Source organism: Alosa pseudoharengus, unplaced genomic scaffold, assembly GCF_046254945.1.
Source record: "Alosa pseudoharengus isolate Yale_2024_CS ecotype anadromous, Long Island Sound unplaced genomic scaffold, YU_APseudo_1.1 YU_APseudo_1.1_scf_1, whole genome shotgun sequence".
In the NCBI taxonomy this organism is placed as follows: domain Eukaryota; kingdom Metazoa; phylum Chordata; class Actinopteri; order Clupeiformes; family Clupeidae; genus Alosa; species Alosa pseudoharengus.
The window spans coordinates 53879873-53901048 of record NW_027468564.1 but is presented as its reverse complement, the minus strand read 5'-3'; the positions used below and the strand labels follow the sequence as shown (position 1 = coordinate 53901048).

The following is a 21176-nucleotide window of genomic DNA, read 5'->3' as shown; positions in this document are numbered from 1 at the left end:
CTGCAAAACAAGACGCCCAGTGAGGATGGTTCCCTTCATCAAAGTTTGAAAGTCACCTCGGCCAGAGAGAGAGAGAGAGAAAGACTCTCCAATGAATTAATAATGATGATAATTTATCTCTGTCTAGGGCGATCCTATCCGAGAAGCTTTCTGTGGTCTTTTCTGCAGACAGGCGTCCTGAGTTTTTAACCCTTTACTCCCCTGCCACTCCAGGACGAGCAGCACACATGATCACTTGGTGCTATGGCCTTTCACATGGCTGCAGCCTGAATCCCACCATCACATTCTACAAACGGTACTCCAAAGCTTCAGCAAACACACTTCTTATAGGATTGCGCTGCATTACTGGGTGATTTAGGAACGATTTTCTTCTGATCCTGCCTTCCCAGGTCCCCTTTGTGAACCTTGGAAATAGCTGCACAAAGACCCCCACAAAAAAGCCTGAGTATTTTTCTCTGCAATTGCCATGGCACAGTTTGAGTCTGCAGTCCACGGGAGCAGATTTCATGGTGATGTGTAATCAGTTCACACCTCAGCGAGCTGGTGACACGAGCAGTCGGTCAGCCCCGCTCCACGCGGTCAGCCCCCAGAGTGCGCCCGCAGCCAATTAGCCCGGCTGTGAATGACGATAATTTGTTGATTTATGCATGGCCTTGAATATTTTAAAAGGGAATGCAATTATATAAATATATCTTGATATATATGGGAATAACATATTTTATTCATACTCTACTCTATAACTCACTCTGCACACTACAACAGCCTTGGCCTACTACATTTCTTTTACACAACAACTCTCCCTGGAGCATGCAGAACCTCTTTGTGTACACTGCCTGCCACAGTCATAAAAATGAGAAACAGTGTTCCTTAGGTCTTTAAAGGAAGTTAACCCATCAAAAGAAGTCAACCCATCAAAAATGTCTCTCAGTTGATTAAAGAAATTATCATTTCTTCTGGACTGATCATTCACAAATCCAGTGGAAAACTATTTTCCTAAATACTGTAAGCCTATTTTTTTTGTTGCTTTTATCAAGTCAAGCTTTACATTAGTGTGCTTCAGTAATGTTTATCTGAGGTGACTAAAGGAAAAAAAAATATATTGCCTGTCTGGGACAACACCATTCACCTTGACATTCATGCAGCTTTATCCTACCAGTCATACGACAGGGAGGCCTCCGAGAGAGATAACTGTGTTGATCCACGCTCTTTCCCAGAATCCACACAGCCATGATCCACCCACCTGTTTCCCTGCATGATGAGAAACTCACCCAAGGTCTCCCCTTCCTCCTCCATGAGGATTAGCAGATTTAAGTCGCCTCTTGAAATATTGGCAGCCTTATCCTGCCGCTTTACCTTCAGACGACGGCCAGACTGAGAGGCTGAGTCATCAAGACGGCCTCCTCTCTAGTGGAACATTTAAGAAAACTCTGTAACACTTTACTTGACAGTATCGACATAAGAGTGACATGACACTGTCATGAACTCATGACACTGTCATGACCATGGTCATGACACATGAAGCCTAACCCTAACCCTAACTTGTTATGAGAAAAAACGAATGTCACTTAATAACAGAAGCATTATGTTATAAACGTTTATGACTTGTTTATGACACATTCATGACATTGTCATGTCACTCTTATGTCAATACTGTGAAGTAAAGTGTAACCGAAAACTCTTTCTAAGAACCATACACAAGACCCCATTATATTATCTAATGTTCTAATATGGGAGTCATGTGACAGTGGTTCAACTCTACATCAATAAGACTAAAATTGGCTTGTGAAATGGCTATTGTCATTAATGTCAAATTATGACAAGATGATGTGATGTGAGAAGTGGTTTAATAATGGACATTGTGAGCCTCCTCTCCAATGGACCATGTACAAAGAGCCCTACATATTATCTAATGTCCTTAGTTCTAATATGGGAGCCATGCCACGGTGTTGAACTCCACACCAATAAGACTGAAATGGCTACTGCCATTAATATCAAATTATAACAAGATGATGTAATGTGAGAAGTGGTCTAATCATGGACATTGTCAATGGAATAATTCTCACTTCCTGCTTTGTGCGATTACTCATTGTTTACTGTTAGAACCTCTCAGCATAAGGTTAAGGTTGAGCATATATCATTAAACTTCACGGTCATAATGATTAAGGATGATAATTATGTGATTTGTCATCATATCACAGCAGTTGTCAAGGACAGCACCCGTGTTTCTAAAATGCTCCCCAAAGGCTTCAACTTAAAGACGTGATAAGAACGAAGATGATAGACAACATACAAATGACATTTCACCAAATTTTTTGTTATATGTCGATTTAATTTTCCTGTAACAACACAAATATGGATTCATAAAAATTTGCAGTAGGCTTTTCAACACAATTCAAATGATCACTTATTGAAAAATAATCTCTCATCACTTTTTTTCCCCAATTTTGTACAGCTCGACTGCTCTGGTCCGAGTCATCGGTCATCGCAGATCAGATAAAGATTCAGCATTTCCACCTGGAGGTCTGGCCGGACGGCCGTCCACATACCCCATTGGCTGTTGCTAAAGGCCCTTCTATTGATCCACAGATCCATGGATAGGAGCCCCAATCCCAGAGATTTCCCAGAGGACTAAGCCCGCTGGGAGTCCCCCGCTCTCCCAGTATGGGTTCTGTGTTGTAGTTGCAGTGGTTTATAAATCATGGATGTTCTACAGTCAGGAATTGGTTTGGTTGGAGAGTCCCACAGCTGTTCGTTTGCACTGTAGTTACTAAGGAGTTTATAGATTCGCAGTAAAGAACTGGATTCTACTCTGGTTGATATGTGTCTTGCTAGTTTCAGGTGATATTAACTGTTTATTGCCTTTATTTTACCCCTCGATGAGTGCTGCCTGTGTGTGTGTGTGTTTGTGTGTGTGTGTGTGTGTGTGTGTGTATGTGTGTGTGTGTGTGTGTGAGAGAGTGTGTGTGTGTGTGTGTGAGAGAGAGAGTATGTGTGTGTGTGTGTGTGTGTGTGTGTGTGTGTGTGTGTGTGAAGCTCCAGGTCAGGCATTATGCTGAGTTACTCCAGTGAGGGCTTTCTGTGTGCGGGCCTACATAGCAGCACTTGGTTCATAGACCTTGTTGTCAGTGGAAAAGGAAACTGTCTGCTCTTCTACCATCCACAGAGGAACATTGTTTGTTTGTGGACTCGATGGCTGGTAGCTCCACTGCCTCTTGGCCAGTGCCACGGGCAAGATCCTCCAAAGCGAGCTCCTCTGCAAGAGCCTGGGCTCCCCCCGCGGAGAGACGCTGTGAGAGCGAGAAAGAGAGAGGAAGAGAGAGAAAGAGAGAGGAAGAGAGAGAAAGAGAGAAGTAGAGAGAGAGAGAGGGCCAGCACATTCAGCCTCTGTTCTCCCCACTCCGCCTCCTCTCTGTGGGGGTGATCGCAGCCAAGGCTGGCTACAGACTCCCTCTGCCTTACAGGACCAGACGAGGGAAGCCAGCGGAATAAGCGATGCGACGCACAAGCATTGAGCGTTGGTGGAGGGAGGGAGGGAGGGAGGGAGAGGGCGACGAGAGGGCTGTCGAGGAGGAGGAAGAGGGGCCTCGTTTTTTCCCTCTTCATCATAAGCAGTCTCGGCACAGCGCCACCTGTCCCCGGCGGAAGTCCCTGCAGGGGCAGACGCGGCGGTACTTGGGGCTGTGTCCGGCGCAGCTGAAGAGCAGCGGCTCCTTCTGCAGGCCACACTCGCGCCGCTGCACCGAGAACGCCGGGAAGATGTGGTTCACCTCCGACTCCACCGCCTCACACTGCACCTCCAGCCTGAGAGAGGGAGGGAGGGAGGAACGGAGGTGGAGGGAAAGGGGGGATGAGAGAGAGATGGAAGGAAGGAATGAGAGAGGGAGAAGAGAGAGAAATAAGGATGAAGGAGAGACAGAAAGGAGAGAGAGAGAGAGAGAGAGATCAGTTTTTCAGCTCCATTAAGCCCCTCACATTGTCATGTATGACATGTCACATCTCAGTGCTCTAACGGTTAACCTGTGCAGTCTCGTCTGCACTGATGCTCAGCACCCACCCACACACACACACAGACACACACAGACACAGACACACACACACACGCAAGTGAACACTTGCGGTGCCTTACATGTATTATACATATGTCAATTCCTCACACATCCTTGTAGGATGAAAATAAATGGGGGGAAACAGTGTGAAAGATGTGAAAGGGAGAGGAAGTATGATGGCAGGAGGACAATGAGTGTTTGAGGTTTACCGAGGGAAAAATGCAGGGGGTTTAACAGGAAATGAATGTATGATAAAGTCTAAAAATAGCGAGAAGTTCAAAAGCGAAAGCACAAATAAGTGATGACTGAGAGTGTAGGAGAGAGAGGGAGGGATGGAGAGGGAGAGAGAGAAGGAGGGAGGGAGGTGGGGTGGGGAAAATAGCACATATGTTGTCAGGCTGCCACAGCAACACTGAAGCTGTCACTATCAATGAGATGCCAAGTGCTGACAGGCTTGTGTGTGACAGCGCGGGCACTCTGCTAACCCTCCTCTCTGTGAGCCGCGGCCCTCTCCCCCCGACCCCCACCCAACACCCCCGACCCCCACCCGACACCCACCGCCTCCAGCACCACAGCTGGGGTGCTAAGGGCAGAGGTCACAGAGCACCGCCATGCATGAGCAGGCCCGTCTCTGTGTGTGTGTGTGTGTGTGTGTGAAATGGCATGAACCTGTGTGCATGCATAAATATGTATGTGGTCCATAGACTGTGTCCATGAGATTTCTGTATTCGTGTGTCAGTGTCTGCCTGCATGTGTGTACTGTGTGTATCTACATATGTATGTCTCAGCAATGACCCGGTGGGTGATGGAGTGTGTGTGTGTGTGTGTGTGTGTGTGTGTGTGTGTGTGTGTGTGTGTGTGTGTGTGTGTGTGTGTGTGTGTGTGTGTGTGTGTGTGTGTGTGTGTGTGTGTGTGTGTGTGCATGAGTGTGAAAACATTTATATACATAGTGGTCATTATATGTCTGTATTGACCTCTCTGTATGTGTACACATGAGCATGTGTGTGTGTATGTGTGTGTGTGTGTGTGTGTGTGTGTGCGTGTGTGTGTGCGTGTGTGTGTGTGTGTGTGTGTCTGTGCTGGTGACTGACCTGACGAGGGCTTCCTTGTTGTTGACGAAGCGGAAGAAGGCGGGCTCACAGACCAGCGCTGCCCGGCTGCATGCCTCCACGCAGGACTGACCCTCGGCGGACACCAGCAGCCGCAGGGCGCTGAGCGGGGGCCAGGAGGGGGGAGCGCTGGCGTTGGGCGCCCAGCCCAGGAGCGTGGCATTGGGCAGCCGCACGAACGGGTTCCCCTGCCAAGCCTGAGAGCCATTGGTCGGAGGGAAGGGATCCTCCGGGCTGCAGAAATCCTACAGTGGAGAGAGAGAGAGAGAGAGAGAGAGAGAGAGAGAGAGAGAGAGAGGGAGAGAGAGATAGGGAGAGAGAGAATGAGAGGGGGAAAGAGAGAATGTGTGTATGAGAGAGAAAGAGAGATCAAGGAGGAAAGAGAAAGAACATGTGTATGTGTGAGTGTGTGTGTGTGTGTGTTTGTGATCGTGTGTGAAAGAGAAACAAATTGATGTGCAACAAACCCTAATGAGCCCCACCCTGCCCTGGAGGCACTAAAGGAGAATCAAATGGACGACTCTGAGCAGCACACAGAGGACGCTGGACATGGTCAACCACCCCAGGAGCCGGTCACGAGTCATCTACCCAGAGTCAATATTAACCCGCAGACACAGACGTGGATGAAGGGAAGATAAGGTGACAAATGACTGGATCTCTTTAATGTCACAGTTGATTATTCCCTATTTCCTCCATTAAATGTGGAGCCTTTAATGACACAGTGTGTTATTCCCCTTCACTTCCCTTTAGTGGCCCTGCTTCCATTAAAGGGGATCAAGAGCCACGCTGTGAAATTAATCACATTCCCCCCCACACCGCCTTGATTAAATTCCCCTTATATTTTGACATGAAAGGCGTGCGCGGTAACAAAGTTTTCTTTTTCGTCACGTCGAATGAGAGTTCACGGCTGACTCACAAAGGGAAAATGATCTTTTTTTCCCTTCTGTCTTAGCCGTGGCTGAGGTATGCGGATTTTTTGATTTGCCGCAGAGCTCAGCTGGGAAATAAGAGAGTGAGGAAGCGGTGAAGGAGAAGGAGAGGAAGAGAGCGCGAGAGGCTGATCTGGGATCAGGGAATAACGGCGTTATGAAAGCACAGGTGATGCACCTGGCGGAAGCGTTCACGATCTCAGACGTGTCAGACTTGTCTGTCTGGATGTCTGGGGCCCAGACTGCTCAGGGGGGCTGGTGGTGTTTACTGCAACTGGGAAGGTAATGAAACTGATCTCATATGAACTCCAGAGCTCTATGGAGGTCTGAAGGGCAGGTGATGAAGCAATAGACACACTGGTGTCAACACAGAGAAGCCTGAAATGAGAGTAGCCAAAAATCTATATTTTTGATTCTCAACTGAGATTGACAGAGTGAGATGTCCAAAAATGTATATTTTTGTAAAGAGAAGGAGAGGGATGTCGGGGCAGCTCAGATGTCTTCTCAATTTAACGGCAGAAGTGCGGAGAACCTTCCTTTGTCTAATGTATGTTTTTGGTCGTCAAAAATGTACATTTTTGGTTCTATTGAGAAATTGATAGAGGAACCAAGAATTGATAGACTGGAAGAGGCCATAGACATCAGCTTTTCCGTCTTCTGTTAGTGCTACATTCCTCCTTCTCCTACATTTTCCTCTTCTTACCAATCCCTCTTCCTTCCCTCCATCTTTAGCCACCTCCGCCTCCTCCTCCGCCTCATAATTCCCATAATCCTCTGGTGCCGCTGTCGATAATTAGAAGTTGTGAGCTAATCAATCACCCGCTGCAGCAGCTGCCTCACAGGCCCAGAGGAGCATGGGGGCTTGGTGTCAGGCGCAGGATCACTGTGTGTGTGTGTGTGTGTGTGTGTGTGTGTGTGTACTTGTCTGCTTATGTGTGTGTGTGTGAGTGTGAGACTCTGACTGTGATTGAGTGATTGAATGAAAGAGAGCCTGAGTTGTATGTGTGTGTGTGCGACTGTGCGCGCGCGTGTGTGTGTATGTGTCTGTATGCGCTTGTGTGTGTGTGTGTGCGTGCGTGTGTGTATGTGTGTTTGTATGTGTGTGTGTGTGTGTGTGTGTGTGTGTGTGTGTGTGTGTGTGAAAGAGAGAGAGCCTGCGTTCTGAGTGTGCGCGTGTGTGCATACTGTATGTGTATGTGTAAAATGGATAGAGCCCGAGTTGTGTGCAGAGATGTGCATCACCCACCTGATGCTGGATGTAGGCATGAACTCTCTCCAGCATCCCCTCACATGTGTATTCATACGGCAAGTAGGGCTCCACCTATATAGGCGCACACACACACACACACACACACACACACACACACACACACAAATAAACACACACACAAATAAAAACACACACACAAATAAACATACACACACACACACACACACACACAAAACCAATTAACTTCCGCATTTTAATAACACTGGCATAAATATGTGCCTTTGTCGTAATGTCATCATTTTTCTGTCATCTTTTTTGCATATCTCATTATTCTCACTAATTGCAATCAAAAGGCTTTTCTGCCCATAACTCATAACAAGACAAATATGCTAATTGTGATGCGCGTCGGGTCTTAATTGCCTTATTTGTCGCTCTTACAGCACTGAACTGCTGAGTCCATGAATCAACTTTTATTTTCTCTCTGAAGCAGTAAATTATCTCTCACCTAAATTGAATCTGTGACATTGTGCCTTGCCGATTAGATTGATTGGGTTGCATGCGGTCTTTGTAAACAGCGCCTGCTCTTTTTAAATGTCTCAAAAATGGGGGGGGGGGGGGTGTTGATGTGAGCAGACTCTTTGTCTGTCAGCAGTTTTTAAAGAATGATGTTGCTGGCGGCACGCAAGAGCAAAGCTCTAATCAACACAAGCTACAGAAAACAGTTCAAAAGATGTTCTTAATCAGAGGCCTCGGAATAGACAGAGAGAGAGAGAGAGAGAGAGTATAAACATAGAAAGAGATTCACATTTAGCTTTTGGGGCTATGACTTCATTAACTTAAAGCGGTTGAAAATAAATGAGTGCCGTCATTATGGTTATATAAATGATTTGTTTCATTTTGACAGATGAAATGTACTGTAGTTGAAGCTCATATTCGTCAAATACATTATTCACTCTGTGAATGTTTAAACTGAAGGGGAAGAATAGCACCATTTCCCATTCTAATGAGTGAGCTCACAGCTGACAGACTAAATATTTCACCAGGCTTTAATTCATTCAAGCTTACACAAAATGCAAATGTGTGTGTGTGTGTGTGTGTGTGTGTGTGTGTGTGTGTGTGTGTGTGTGTGTGTGCTAGCGCCGGGCAAAAATCCACTAGGTCACAGCAGTGTCCTACTGACCCTGTGGCAAAGTGACACCACCACGACCGCAGGCAACACAAGTTGTGGCCGACAGAAACAGCCGATAGAGCCAAAGTCGTAAAGACACTTTTACAAGTAATAAGTGACCACACAGCAATGCAGAGCATACAGTGAGTGGGCAGTCTGGACACTGTGGCGCTCTTGGACACAGCACACTACAGCACCAATAAAGGAGCCAGACACAGAGCTCTGAGGAAGGAGGGAATGATATCATGTAGGACCAGGGAGGGAGAGAAGAGAGAGAAGAGAGAAAAGAGACCAGGGAGGGAGAGAAGAGAGTGACAGGAGAGGCGGGGGAGAAGACAGGACAGAATGAATGAAGTGGTGGAGAGGGATGAAGAGAAGTGAAGATGGTATGGGGTGACAGAAGAGAAGAGAAGAGAGGAGAGGACTGCAGGAGGTGATGAGGGAAGAGAGGAGAGGAGAGGAGGAGAGGAGAGGAGGAGAAGGCTCCTGTCCTGTACGCCGGGCTGTCAGGAGAGGAAGATCTGAGGAGCAGTCTGGGGGAGGAGAGAAGACCTCTGGGACAGAGAGGAAGATGAAGAGGAGGAGGAGGAGGTGTCCACCAGCTGAAATTTCAGATTACCTCGGTCTGCATGACTGGGCAGGAGCTGCATGTATGTCCCCTCAACTGTGTGTGTGTGTTTGTGTGTGTGTGTTCGTGTGTGCAGTTGTGAATTCTTTGGGTGGGTGAGTTGTGTATATGTGCATGGATATTTCATGTGCAGTGTTTGTGTGCACAATTGCACGTATGTGTGTTTGTGTGTGTAGGGGGGTGGGTGCTGTGGTGAGGTATGAATGGTTGCCTGGAGACTCACAGGTTAACCGTTAGAGCACTGAGATGTGACATGTCATACATGACAATGTGAGGGGCTTCATGGAGCTGAAAAACTGATCTCTCTCTCTCTCTCTTTCATCCCTCCATCAGACATTTATCCTCTCCAATCCTCTCTCATCCCCTGCTCCTCATATCAAATGGATATCATAACCACTAACCTTTTACTAAAAACACCTCTGAAAGTGCAACTATTAAAATAACCATTGCATAAAAATGTATATAACCACCGGCGTTCGGCTGTACCCTTTAGAGAGATGTCAATATGTACTTTTCAGCTCAATCAATTCTGCTTTCCAAAGTATATAACTGTCATAACCTTCACTCCTCAGACATGACACACACACACACACACACACACACACACACACACACTCCAATAAAAAGCTGGATAAATTCATCTTCGGTCTGACCTTTTCCTTAACCTTTTCTGGCCGCGTTGGACACAAAGATGCACTTATAGATGTAATGTTCTGTTCCTGGGCACTGTAAGGGGAAATGTCAAGGTTAAAACTCTCAGTGAAGTTGAGGGGGAGTGGAGTCGGTGTCCTAATGACTGTTGTGTATCCCATTAGCTTTTGTCCAGCCTGGCTCTCATATTCTTTCTACCCAGGAGGTTAAGCTCCCCCATTCCATTAGTGATCTGCATCCCACACACACACACACAAACACACACACACACACACACACAAACACACACACACACACACACACACACACAGCTTCACACCCTAACCCTGCATGCTAATGTGTCAATTGGGTTTGGGACCCACACGCCTGGAGTCCATTACACCCAACTAGCTCTGAGTGTCGTCCAATCAATGTTTATTTTCGGCACCTGGTGGGTAGCTATAACTGCCAGACCTGGGAATTGATCGATCCCACCCACCCACACACACAGACACACAAACACACACACACGAACACACACACACACACACAACTTTTGCCCTTCCACTCCCCAAAGCCTGCTGGGAGTGCTGAGAAGCGTGTGTGCTGCTTAATTAAAGTCTTCCACCTCCTCCGTGTCTCACGCCCCCGTCTCTCTCTCTCCCTCTTTCTCTCTCTCTCTCTCTCTCTCCCTCTCTCTCTCCCTCTCTCGTTCTGTCAGGCCACTCTGGAGGCCAGGGCTCCCACTTGGGCCCCCCACTGTTAGGGGTCTGGCTCTTTGCTGCTCGGCTCACAGGTACCAGTGTGTTCACATGGATCCAGACACACACACACACACACACACACACACACACACACACACATTGTTTAGACGCATTAGTGTTACATCTCCATTTAAACTAACTGCAGTCTGAAGCCTGTTAGGCACTCAGGAGATTCTTTGACATTCTTATATTCTCTCCCATTCTAAAAACATTGATCGAAAAAGGGCTGCATATGCTGTTATGCATCACAAACTTTACAACAATAATTTGAGAGCTGTGAAAATTTCATTATTATAAGTTTGGTTAAATCGATTGTAAACACAGTTTTCAAAAAACTTACTTTCAGTGTTGCTGAGATGTTGTAAAAAAGACACACTTTGTCAACATTTCTGTACTCTGAAAATTGTGGACACAGGTGCTGGCTAAATAATTAATGAATTACTAATGACTTAATTATTTCTTATGATTTATTTGCCTTGGGGGAAGATTTATTTCAATTTCGAAAAATACTTCTTATTTTTTCTTTCTGCTAAAATTAGAAATGAATTAGGAAAACTCATCATGAGAGTGGACTGGGTGGGATTTGGATGCCAGGCACTACTGTTTCATGTTCTGGAGGTGTCATGGGCCTAATTTAACAAAATACAGATGAAGGAATGTGTTTACTTGATGACTCCAGTGTCTAATGTTGCATAATATTGAAGATGCTTGGTTGTGGATTGGCTACTGTGAGAAATGGACAGCAAAAGGGAATGGTAATGGTTCAAGAGGGCTGAATAGTTTATCTTTGTTTACCTGGGTCCTCATGATCTCCCGGACGGTCGACTCAAACTCGTCTGAGTTGTTGAAGTCCACCGTCATGACGTGCGGCGGCCCGATGTACTGTTCTGCATAGGGGTGCTGAGAGGACACCTGCACACGGAACAATCACCAGCGTCATGCAGCGCGTGAGCGGCTGAGTTGTGAATGGGGCTGGTGTACTCTGTCTGCCGACAATTAGGCATTAACCAACATGCATTATTATCACTAATCTACAGTACAATCCTATTTTCAAGAGGGACCCAAGGGTGATAGGATAGGATCCCTCTTTAACTTGAGCGACTATACACACAGCATAGTACAGCTCTGTGTCTCCCAATGACTCTATACTGTCATTAGAGTCTCCTCCACCATGTGTTGACTAAGAGCAGTGGACGCGATGTGGCAGTATGTGGCAGGACCCAGTGACCGCACCTCTCTGGACGTGGGCTTTCCCCTGAAGAACTCGTGGTTGAGGGAGCTGTGCGGCGGCCGGAAGCTCGGCTGCAGGAACACGCAGCCGTTGGCGATGGCCTCCAGAGGAGCCGGACCCTCGTAGGGGAAGCCGAACCCGATGAAGAGCTGCAGGAGGAGGAGGAGGAGGAGGAGGAGGAGGAGACGCACACAGAGGGTCAGGGAGCCCTGAGCCCTGGCACAGACTTACAACAGAGTTCAAGAAAAACCTGCAATTCAGTTAGACTGAGCGTGAGGTGACTTTTTTTTTCCTGCTGAATACAGCTACCGGTACCTCTGTCAGCACTTTTGCTGACGGCGGGTTTATATTTTTTCCCCCTAAATTTAGTCCACTGGGAGGTGTCCAAAAATATTCACCGCAATTGTGCAGCCGTTGCTTTCTAACAAAAGTGCACCCTTTTTTCTGTCTCCCAGTTTCCCCATATATACAGCAGGTCAGATAAAGCAATTACACTCTTGTGTGTACATCCTACAGAGGACAAGCGTGTCGGAGGTGGACGGTGGAGGTGGACGCGGCCTCCTACCTTGGCCTTGCGCAGGAGGGTCTGCAGCTCGTGCTGCGGCAGCAGGCCGTGGTTCTTGACGAAGGCCGGCACCTCGGGCGGCCGCTGCGTCTCGTAGTAGACGGTGCCGTGCACCTCCATGTAGCGGTGCAGGATCTGCAGGAAGCGTTCTTTCCCCTGCGGACGGATAAAGCCATCGGTGTGGGTGTCAGCGGTGGGGTCTGCCGGAGCGTAGCGGTTAGCTCCAGTCTCTGACAGCTCCCTCAAAAGGGAGGGCAAAAGGGGGGGGGGGGGCACTTGAAAGAAAAACACTGTCATGACAGCTCCCCTCAGACCCCCTTAGCATCTCCTGGCCAGCACTGTGAATATAAATGAGACCATGCAGGACTGATTCATTCAGATGCAGGGGTTTGTTATTTTGGCAAAGGCTGCTCGAGTCTCCATGCCCCCTTGGCACACCTTGTGACAGGAGAGTAACAAGGGAACAAGGAGCGGGGTGAGGATGGCACTCCTTGAGGGCCCTAAATTCCCATGATGCTTTGCTTTACTTTGGCCCCGTGCTCCCAGCGTTCTGTTTCAATGCGCTCCGATTCAATACTCATCCTGGGAGAAGGTGCTGGAAGTTTTCTCTGTGGGACTTTTCCCGGGGTCCTGACAGAGGATTAAAAGTGCAGCTGTACAATCGGGCATGTGTCTGGATTTACCCAAGAGGGGATCAGCACGGGAAAAGAGGTGGGAGTAATAGAGGAGGAGAGAGATAGAGCGAATGAGGGAGAGAGAGAGGGGAGGGGAGAGAGAGAGAGAGAGAGAGAGAGAGAGAGAAAGAGAGAAAGAGAGATGAAGAGGGACATGGGCAGGAGTTGGTGGAATGAGAGCTTGGAAAGCCTTGCCACTTCACATTCTCGTAACGGGATTTTTGGAGTGTCAGAGCAGCTAAAAAATGGCAGCATCAGGATCCCATCAGGGGCTACACGCTGGCGTATGTTAATCCCTGTGGAGAGAAGTTTTGTAACTCAGCCAGCTCCAGCGAAAAGTACTGCTGGAGCTCAGCTGATGAGTGGAATCGGTTTTAAGCAGGAGAGAAATGTGCTGTGCTCTGGCTTCACCTCAGAGTGGAAACCTCTTACTGTAGCAACAGTGTATTTTTGCTGTTAAGTATGTATGCCACTTTAGGGCAAAAAACTCCCATCCCTCTGTAGAACTCATAGAAGGTCAGGCCTGCTTAAAGCACTGAACCTGAGACTTTTTTTCCCCCTTGTGAGACTGGAAATCTTTTGTGATCCTTACAGGTGAAAGTTCCTTTGAAAAAAAAAGTCCTCTATCTCTCTCTTCTCCTCTCTCTCTCTCCCCCTCTCTTCCTCTCCCTCTCTCTCCCTCTTTCTGCGAGAGCATGAGGACTCACTATTGACTTCCCCGGCGCTGTTAAGCGGCTTATTCTCACTCCATTGTGTGGCCTGTGGCTGTAATTGGAGGCTGTGGGATCGATCGCTTCCTGTGTGAGGATTTTCCGGCCCAATTAGGAGATTATCTCCGGCGTTAAGTGCGGGAGACAGAGGGAATAAGGGCCCCAAACAGCCACTGTGCCCAGGAGAGGGAGACCGCCGTCTTCCGTCTCTGCTGCCTCGTCGTCACGGGCGACAAACCCCGTTGCCGTTGACCCCCAGCCACGACAGCTCAGGCGGCCCGGACTGCCGATTAGAGCGAGCGACACATTAGTGCGCTAATACTTCCGGCTGTTTCCAGCGCTTTGCATCTAATCAATTCTAATCACGTCGGGCACATTATGACGACTCGTGCTACCCACAACACCCCCCTTCCCAGCTCTCCCCGAGCTCCGCCACTCGCCGGCCTTAATGGGGCCGCGTCTGAGAGGCAATTTGTCTCGCGAGCCGCGTCAAACCTGGACTCATCACGGCAGCGGCGTATAATGAGCCTAAACAATGAGGGGCCGTGTTTTTTTTGGTAAGAGGCCCCGGGCAGAGCGGAGCAAAGCGCGCACTTCCGCTCCTCATCGCTTCTCATCGCTTCTCATCGCTTCTTCGAGAGGCTTGTTTAAGCTCGCCGCGGCCGCGGGGCCCTCGGGTGGCGAACTAAACAACACAGATGTGAGGGTGAGGCACGACGTTCATGTAAACGAACGGGAGGACAACTGAGACAGGGAGAGAGAGAGAGGGAGAGAGAGAGAGAGAGGGAGGGAGGGAGAGAGAGAGACAGAGAGGGATAGAGAGAGGGAGAGGGATAAATGAAAAGAGAGAGAGAGACCAGTGGAGTAGCCGCTGCCAAAACTGTGTGTGTGTGTGTGTGTGGAGCGCTGCCCAGATTTGGAGGCACATCAGAGCGCTTAGGGTGTGTTTACAAAGACGACGACACCAGTGGCCCCTCCGGCTATGCAGCACAGGTAGTGTGTGTGTGTGTGTGTGTGTTAATGAGAGTGAATGGGCGGTAGGGAGAGAGTATAAAAAAAGAACACTTCACAGACACAGGCATATTCCTCCCTCTCTCACACTCTCTCTCTCACACACTCTCTCACACACTTGTTGTGTGACAGCTTATAGATAGATAGATAGATAGATAGATAGATAGATTCATTCATTCATTCAACCTTTATTCTCGGAGGGTCATTGAGGGAAGCCCTCATTTTCAATGAAGCCGAGATTACAGAAGCAATGAAGTAACAAGATGTAAAAGAGAGAAAAAAAAAGTATAGGTATAGGTCTAGGCCTATAAATAAAATAAAATAGATAGATAGATAGATAGATAGATAGATAGATAGATAGGTACTTTATTGTTTCTGTCGGGTTTTCAGTGGGTAAAACATGTCAAGCAGGATAGACCCACTAGGAACTTTGTCCATTTAACATATATGCACCAGTCATATCACAGTACTAATATTGCACTTATTCCCCAAACATGTACTGTAGGCTAAAACCACTAACAGAGCTAAAGAGATGACTATCACTAACACAAAGCTTCAGTCCACAATTGCAGAGGCCCTCGGGGCACAGGGGAAATAAAAACAATAACATCTGGTCTAATCTAACTCATAAAAATACAAATAAAACACATTCACTGTTCAGGCCCGTTGAACAGAGACAGAAAGAAAATTAAAACCTAATTTAATCACTATCGTTAGGTGTTTAATTAAAGAATTAATTACTTGTGGTATAAATTATCATTTTGTTTCCTAATAGTAGCTACTGCCTGAAGATATCAACTCAAAGGCTGTAAAAAGGGTATGCCTGGGGTCTGATAGAATTTACATGGTTTGGTAAAGAGCTGAGGTCAAAAGAAGGGAAATGGGCTACTCAAACCCAAACACAGACACACACACACACACACACACACACACAGACACACACACACACACACAGACACCTTGTTGCAGTTTGCCATGGTTTAAACTGTGGATGAGAAGAAAGGACAGAACTACACACACAACTTGACACAAACAACCACATGCTCAATCCCAAACACACACAGATACACACACACACACACCTGTTGTCTGAAGTTCAAGGAAAAAAGCACCAAAGCCAGCCATGGTTCAATCATAAATTGATTACTCTATTGAACTGTAGCACAGCCACCCACACAAACAGATACAGACACACAAACACACAAACATACACTCACAAACAGCCATGCACGCACAAACGCATGCACACACACACACACACACACACAGAGTCACGAATGCACACTTGGACCAACACGCCCACTCTAACCGCCAGCCTGTTTGACCTCTGACCTCTCTGCAGGGGGCCACATAATGAACTCATTCTGCTCTCTGTGTGGGGCTCTAGGTGCCCGCACTGCACTTCTCAAACAGAGAGAGAGAGAGAGAGAATAAGAAAGTGACAAGTAAGTAAGTATAAGTATATACACTCTTTTGATCCCATGATGGAAATTTGGTCTCTGCATTTATCCCAATCCGTGAATTAGTGAAACACACTCAGCACACAGTGAGCACACAGTGAGGTGAAGCACACACTAATCCCGGCGCAGTGAGCTGCCTGCAACAACAGCGGCGCTCGGGGAGCAGTGAGGGGTTAGGCGCCTTGCTCAAGGGCACTTCAGCCGTGCCTACTGGTCGGGGTTCGAACCGGCAACCCTCCGGTTACAAGTCTGAAGCGCTAACCAGCGCCCACAAGAAGGGGGAGAGAGAGAGAGAATAAGAAAGTGAGAAGGAGGGGGGAGAGAGAGAGCAAAAGAAAGAGAGAGAATAAAGAGAGAGACAAAGGAGTCAAGGAGAAGAGAAGACAAAAGGAGCTGCTAGACTGTTAGATTGCAGTGGAGTGCGGGGGCTGAACACACTGTCGGTGAGGAGCTGGATCTGCACCTCCAGGGAGACAGAGAGGTGAGCAGGAAGTGAGATTCGGCAAACATGTCACGGAGGGATCTCCAGGAGGGGAGGATGCTATTGAACTAGACATCAGGCAAGAGAGAGCAGAGTGGGGAATAGCCCACAATATGAATTCTGATCAAAGAATATTTCATTATACAGTTCTGCCCACTGGCACGCCCCCCCCCCCCCCCCCCCAGTGCCCTCGGGGGCAACATGTTATGGCACGTGCCAACCCTTCCTGACACTGGTGTAATTTTCCCCTTTCAAAGTAAACGACGGGTAGGGGCACTTGCGTCAGCATCATCATCTGGATTGAGCATGACAATCAGCCCGATTGTTGATGAGCACCATAGAGAGAGAGAGAGTGCTGCAATTACAGAGGTTGGGGTTGGCTTGGGGAGGTGTGGGGGTGGGGGTGTTGGAGGGAGGCGCGGAAATCAATGCAAGGGCCTTCCTAAAAGCCATTGAGTCTCTAGCGCACACGTTCCCCAAAAAAAGCACGCCATTACATCTGGAGAGCGAGGCAGGATGAATTGATTTCTTGTGAACGGACCAAGACGAAAGAACACAAAAGAATGAGGAGTTCAAGGAATGCCCGAGGAGTGGCTATGAGAATCTTTTAAGTGGGAGAGACTGCCATTGTTAAGAAAATTAAGGTCCTGAGTGATCAAGGGTAACCACTTAAGTGTTCCTTTTGTTGGTCGTTTTTTTTTAAACTTTTCATTACGTCTTTCTTCAACAAGTTTGGGGGATTTCTTTTTTTTAACTTGGTAAACTTTGTACCAAACCAACAGTTGAGTGAGTGGGTGTTATTATATTTTTCTAACTGTTTTTTGACAAAAACATATTCTGATAAGAAGCTCCCCCCCCCCCCCCGCATCACATGCTCACTTTCACCCCACTGTTTCATCAGCTCCAGGATTAGCGACTCACTGATTCCAGCCTTTTGTTTTATTGACTTATCACCACTCCGCGCATCGGCATGTCTAATAGGATGCTGATTCAGTGCGGACTCACGAGCGAGCGATGTTCCGCTGATAGCGGCTTAGTGGAGCTAATTACGAGATCGCAATCACACGATGTGATTAGCAGAGGCTTACGGCATGCCAAGCATCTCTCATGCATGAGCCCGTGAATGCAGAGCAGAGCAGCGGAGACAGACACTGTTTGAGCGGGCGCGGTATGCAACACGCTGCGGTGTATATAGCAGCGTCCCGGTGCCTACACACGCTTGCGTTGAATGCCGTGCTGGAGACGCGCCTCGTTCACTTTGCACGGGCTTACGTCATCCGCCGCCGAAATGCATTGTGGGTCCGTTGCGTTGCGTTGCTTTGCTCCCGTCGCCTTCGTCAAAAAGTTGAGAAATGTTCAACTTTTGCTGCACCAACTGACAACAATGCAAGGCACCAGCCAATCAAATTACGGTTATGCTTCAAGGTATACACATATGCTTCATAGTAGTACACACCCCCTAATGTCAGAAAACCCACCAGCATGCAGTAACGCAACACAAGCGTGTGACTCTAGGGTTCCGTGGCATGCAGTAACGCAACACAAGCGTGTGACTCTAGGGTTCCATGGCATGCAGTGACTCTGCATGCTGTAGGGTGTATAGCAGCACCTCCATGCTGTTAGGTGGTTATGATGGCATGAGTGCTATCGTGGGTGGGACAGACATGATGCACTTGTTAGTGTGTAATGAGATGCTGACAGGGAATAATTGAGTGAGAGAGTGAGTTGGTAAAGGGCAGGAGATCTTACCTGGAGCTGGAGCCCATCAAAGGAGAGGGGAGCGAGAGGGAGGGAGGGAGAGAGGAGCGAGAGGGAGGGAGGGAGAGAGGAGCGAGAGGGAGAGAGGAGCGAGAGGGAGGGAGAGAGGAGCGAGAGGGAGAGAGGAGCGAGAGGGAGAGAGGGAGAGAGGAGCGAGAGGGAGGGAGGGAGAGAGGAGCGAGAGGGAGAGAGGAGCGAGAGGGAGAGAGGGAGAGGAGAGCGAGAGGGAGGGAGGGAGAGAGGAGCGAGAGGGAGAGAGGGAGAGGAGAGCGAGAGGGAGGGAGGGAGAGAGGAGCGAGAGGGAGAGAGGAGCGAGAGAGGGAGAGAGGAGCGAGAGGGAGGGAGGGAGAGAGGGAGAGGAGAGCGAGAGGGAGGGAGGGAGAGAGGAGCGAGAGGGAGAGAGGGAGAGAGGAGCGAGAGGGAGAGAGGAGCGAGAGGGAGAGAGGGAGAGGAGAGCGAGAGGGAGGGAGGGAGAGAGGAGCGAGAGGGAGAGAGGAGCGAGAGGGAGAGAGGGAGAGAGGAGCGAGAGGGAGGGAGGGAGAGAGGGAGAGGAGAGCGAGAGGGAGGGAGGGAGAGAGGAGCGAGAGGGAGAGAGGAGCGAGAGGGAGAGAGGGAGAGAGGAGCGAGAGGGAGGGAGGGAGAGAGGAGCGAGAGGGAGAGAGGAGCGAGAGGGAGAGAGGGAGAGAGGAGCGAGAGGGAGGGAGGGAGAGAGGAGCGAGAGGGAGAGAGGGAGAGAGGGAGAGGAGAGCGAGAGGGAGGGAGGGAGGGAGAGAGGAGCGAGAGGGAGGGAGAGAGGAGCGAGAGGGAGAGAGGGAGAGAGGAGCGAGAGGGAGAGAGGGAGAAGGAAGGAGATGAGAAAGGGGAGGGTGTGAGAAGATGACAGAAGAGAAGAAAGCAGTAGAGAAAAGAGAGGAGAGAGACCACAAACAAGTTAAATCATTAGTCTAGAATGAATACAACGCAATCAGCATCTCTCACGCCACCGGCTCGCTCCCCCTTTCTCCCTCCTCCAGCCCACACACTCATCCCTCTGCTGTCCCTGACCTCACACAACCCCAGTCTCTCTCTCTCTCCCTTCCTCCCTCTCTCATTTGTCCCTTTGACATTATGTGCACACACACAGTGGCACAGCAGAGGCCTCATAAAAACCCAGAGGGAACCATAAGGGAACACAGCTCTGACATTACATTCTCTCTCTTTTTCTTTCTCTCTGCATCTCTCTCTTTCTCTCTGTTCTTCTCCCCCTCTCTCTCTCCTTCTTTCCCTCAGTCTCTCCCTCTCTCTTTAGGATCTGTCTCTCTCTTTCTGCAGCATCCTCGGCCTCATCACATATTCCTTGGCAGAATGCAGCCCAGTGTTGGGGCTTACTGCAGCCCAGTGCAGCTCTGTGTAAGGGCTTCCTGTGCTGAAAACAAGATTCCCCACATGTATCCATGGGCCTCCACAGGCCTCTTTATTTAGGAGGAACTGGGATCTGCTTCCACTCTTCAGGCAGACAGCTCAGTGCTTTGAGGAAGAGCTGCCTTACCGCGCAATGGAGAGCCTAAGGCATCTGCCTCACCTCTCCCTGTGCCACATTGATTTTTTATTGCGGCGTTCTCGGTGCTTTGTTGGGTGGAGAGACTAACGCGAGCTCATGTTCGGCCCGTGTACAGCAAAATGGGCTTGATGTCTTATTCACATGTAGGCTTGGGAGCACGGCAGAGCCAAGATAACAGCACAGCAGGATAAGAGGAGGAAGGAGAAAATGGCATTATTATTCCTCAACACCACACGGCCAAGTGTTGTTGAATTATGCTATATAGGCCTATCATTTTTTGTAGCAATAAAAGATGTGATGGTGTTTACCAAATTATAGACTACTCATCATGGTACATAGAGATTCCAGACCCAAATCTGAAAGATTAAGGGTCTGGCCACGAATAATGTAATGGCCCAACTTGAGGGGCGGCACCATTTGAAAATCTCACTGCACGCAATTGGATAACACTATACTGTACGACCAATGTTAACTGACTGATTCCGGACTTTGACGCAATTGGATAACACTACGACTGTCGTCTGTTTAGCTCGCCTCTGGCCCGCCTGTATCAGATACACAGATATTATTGGGCAAAAGTTACGTGCATCATTACTCATTGCCAGAGTCTCTCGCTGAGCAAATGCTTCCGCAGGAACTCTGGATTCCCAGGGTACATGGTACACTCATACTGATATAACATTTAGTATCTATGTATACATGCTTATCTTATCGTGCACATAGAGAAACTACTGTTACTGCTTATTTCTGTATATATTTCCAACCTGCAGCATAACCTGCTGAAATGACTAGATAGTCCAACAGTTTTGGGATTGTCCACATTTGTGATCATTCATTTCAGCCAGTCAATAGAAATGCAACATTTCAACAATGAGGCGCGTGGACACAGTGCCTATCTAATACCCCCGCTAGTTTCTATGGCCACTAAGAGGAACATGCGTGGACACAGGTGCCTATCTATTTCTGTGGCCACTCTGGGAGTACCTGTGGTGCTCGTGTGCAGAGAGAGCTCTCACCTTCCACATGCTGGCCTCCTTGCCGTAGACCACCGCCATGTTGCGCACCTTGTTGAGCTGGATGCTGAGCTTCTCCGTGTTGTTGAGCTCCTCCGACACGAAGCCCATGAAGGAGTTGTCCGGCGTGTGGGCTACAGGAAGGGGGGGCAGGGAGGGCAGGAGAATGAGAGACTCGGCCTAGGCGAATTCTTAAAGAGGCTTACATGAATCTGATACTCTGTTACAAGCAAAAACGGCAAAATGCAG

The 21176-nt window shown here is 48.5% G+C and overlaps 1 protein-coding gene across 1 annotated transcript in view; it reads right to left on the bottom strand.

Moving 5' to 3' along the window:
- Positions 1–3602: 3602 nt before the first annotated feature.
- Positions 3603–21176, bottom strand: part of LOC143119485 (alpha-1,6-mannosylglycoprotein 6-beta-N-acetylglucosaminyltransferase B-like) — a 131115-nt gene continuing 113541 nt past the window's right edge. The window contains exons 12-18 of the mRNA XM_076281030.1: positions 20931–21061; positions 12281–12436; positions 11718–11864; positions 11280–11396; positions 7331–7405; positions 5138–5400; positions 3603–3801 (exon numbers count right to left, since the gene is read on the bottom strand). Coding sequence (XP_076137145.1) covers positions 3603–3801; positions 5138–5400; positions 7331–7405; positions 11280–11396; positions 11718–11864; positions 12281–12436; positions 20931–21061 — 1088 coding nt within the window. The remainder of the gene's footprint in view (positions 3802–5137; positions 5401–7330; positions 7406–11279; positions 11397–11717; positions 11865–12280; positions 12437–20930; positions 21062–21176) is intronic.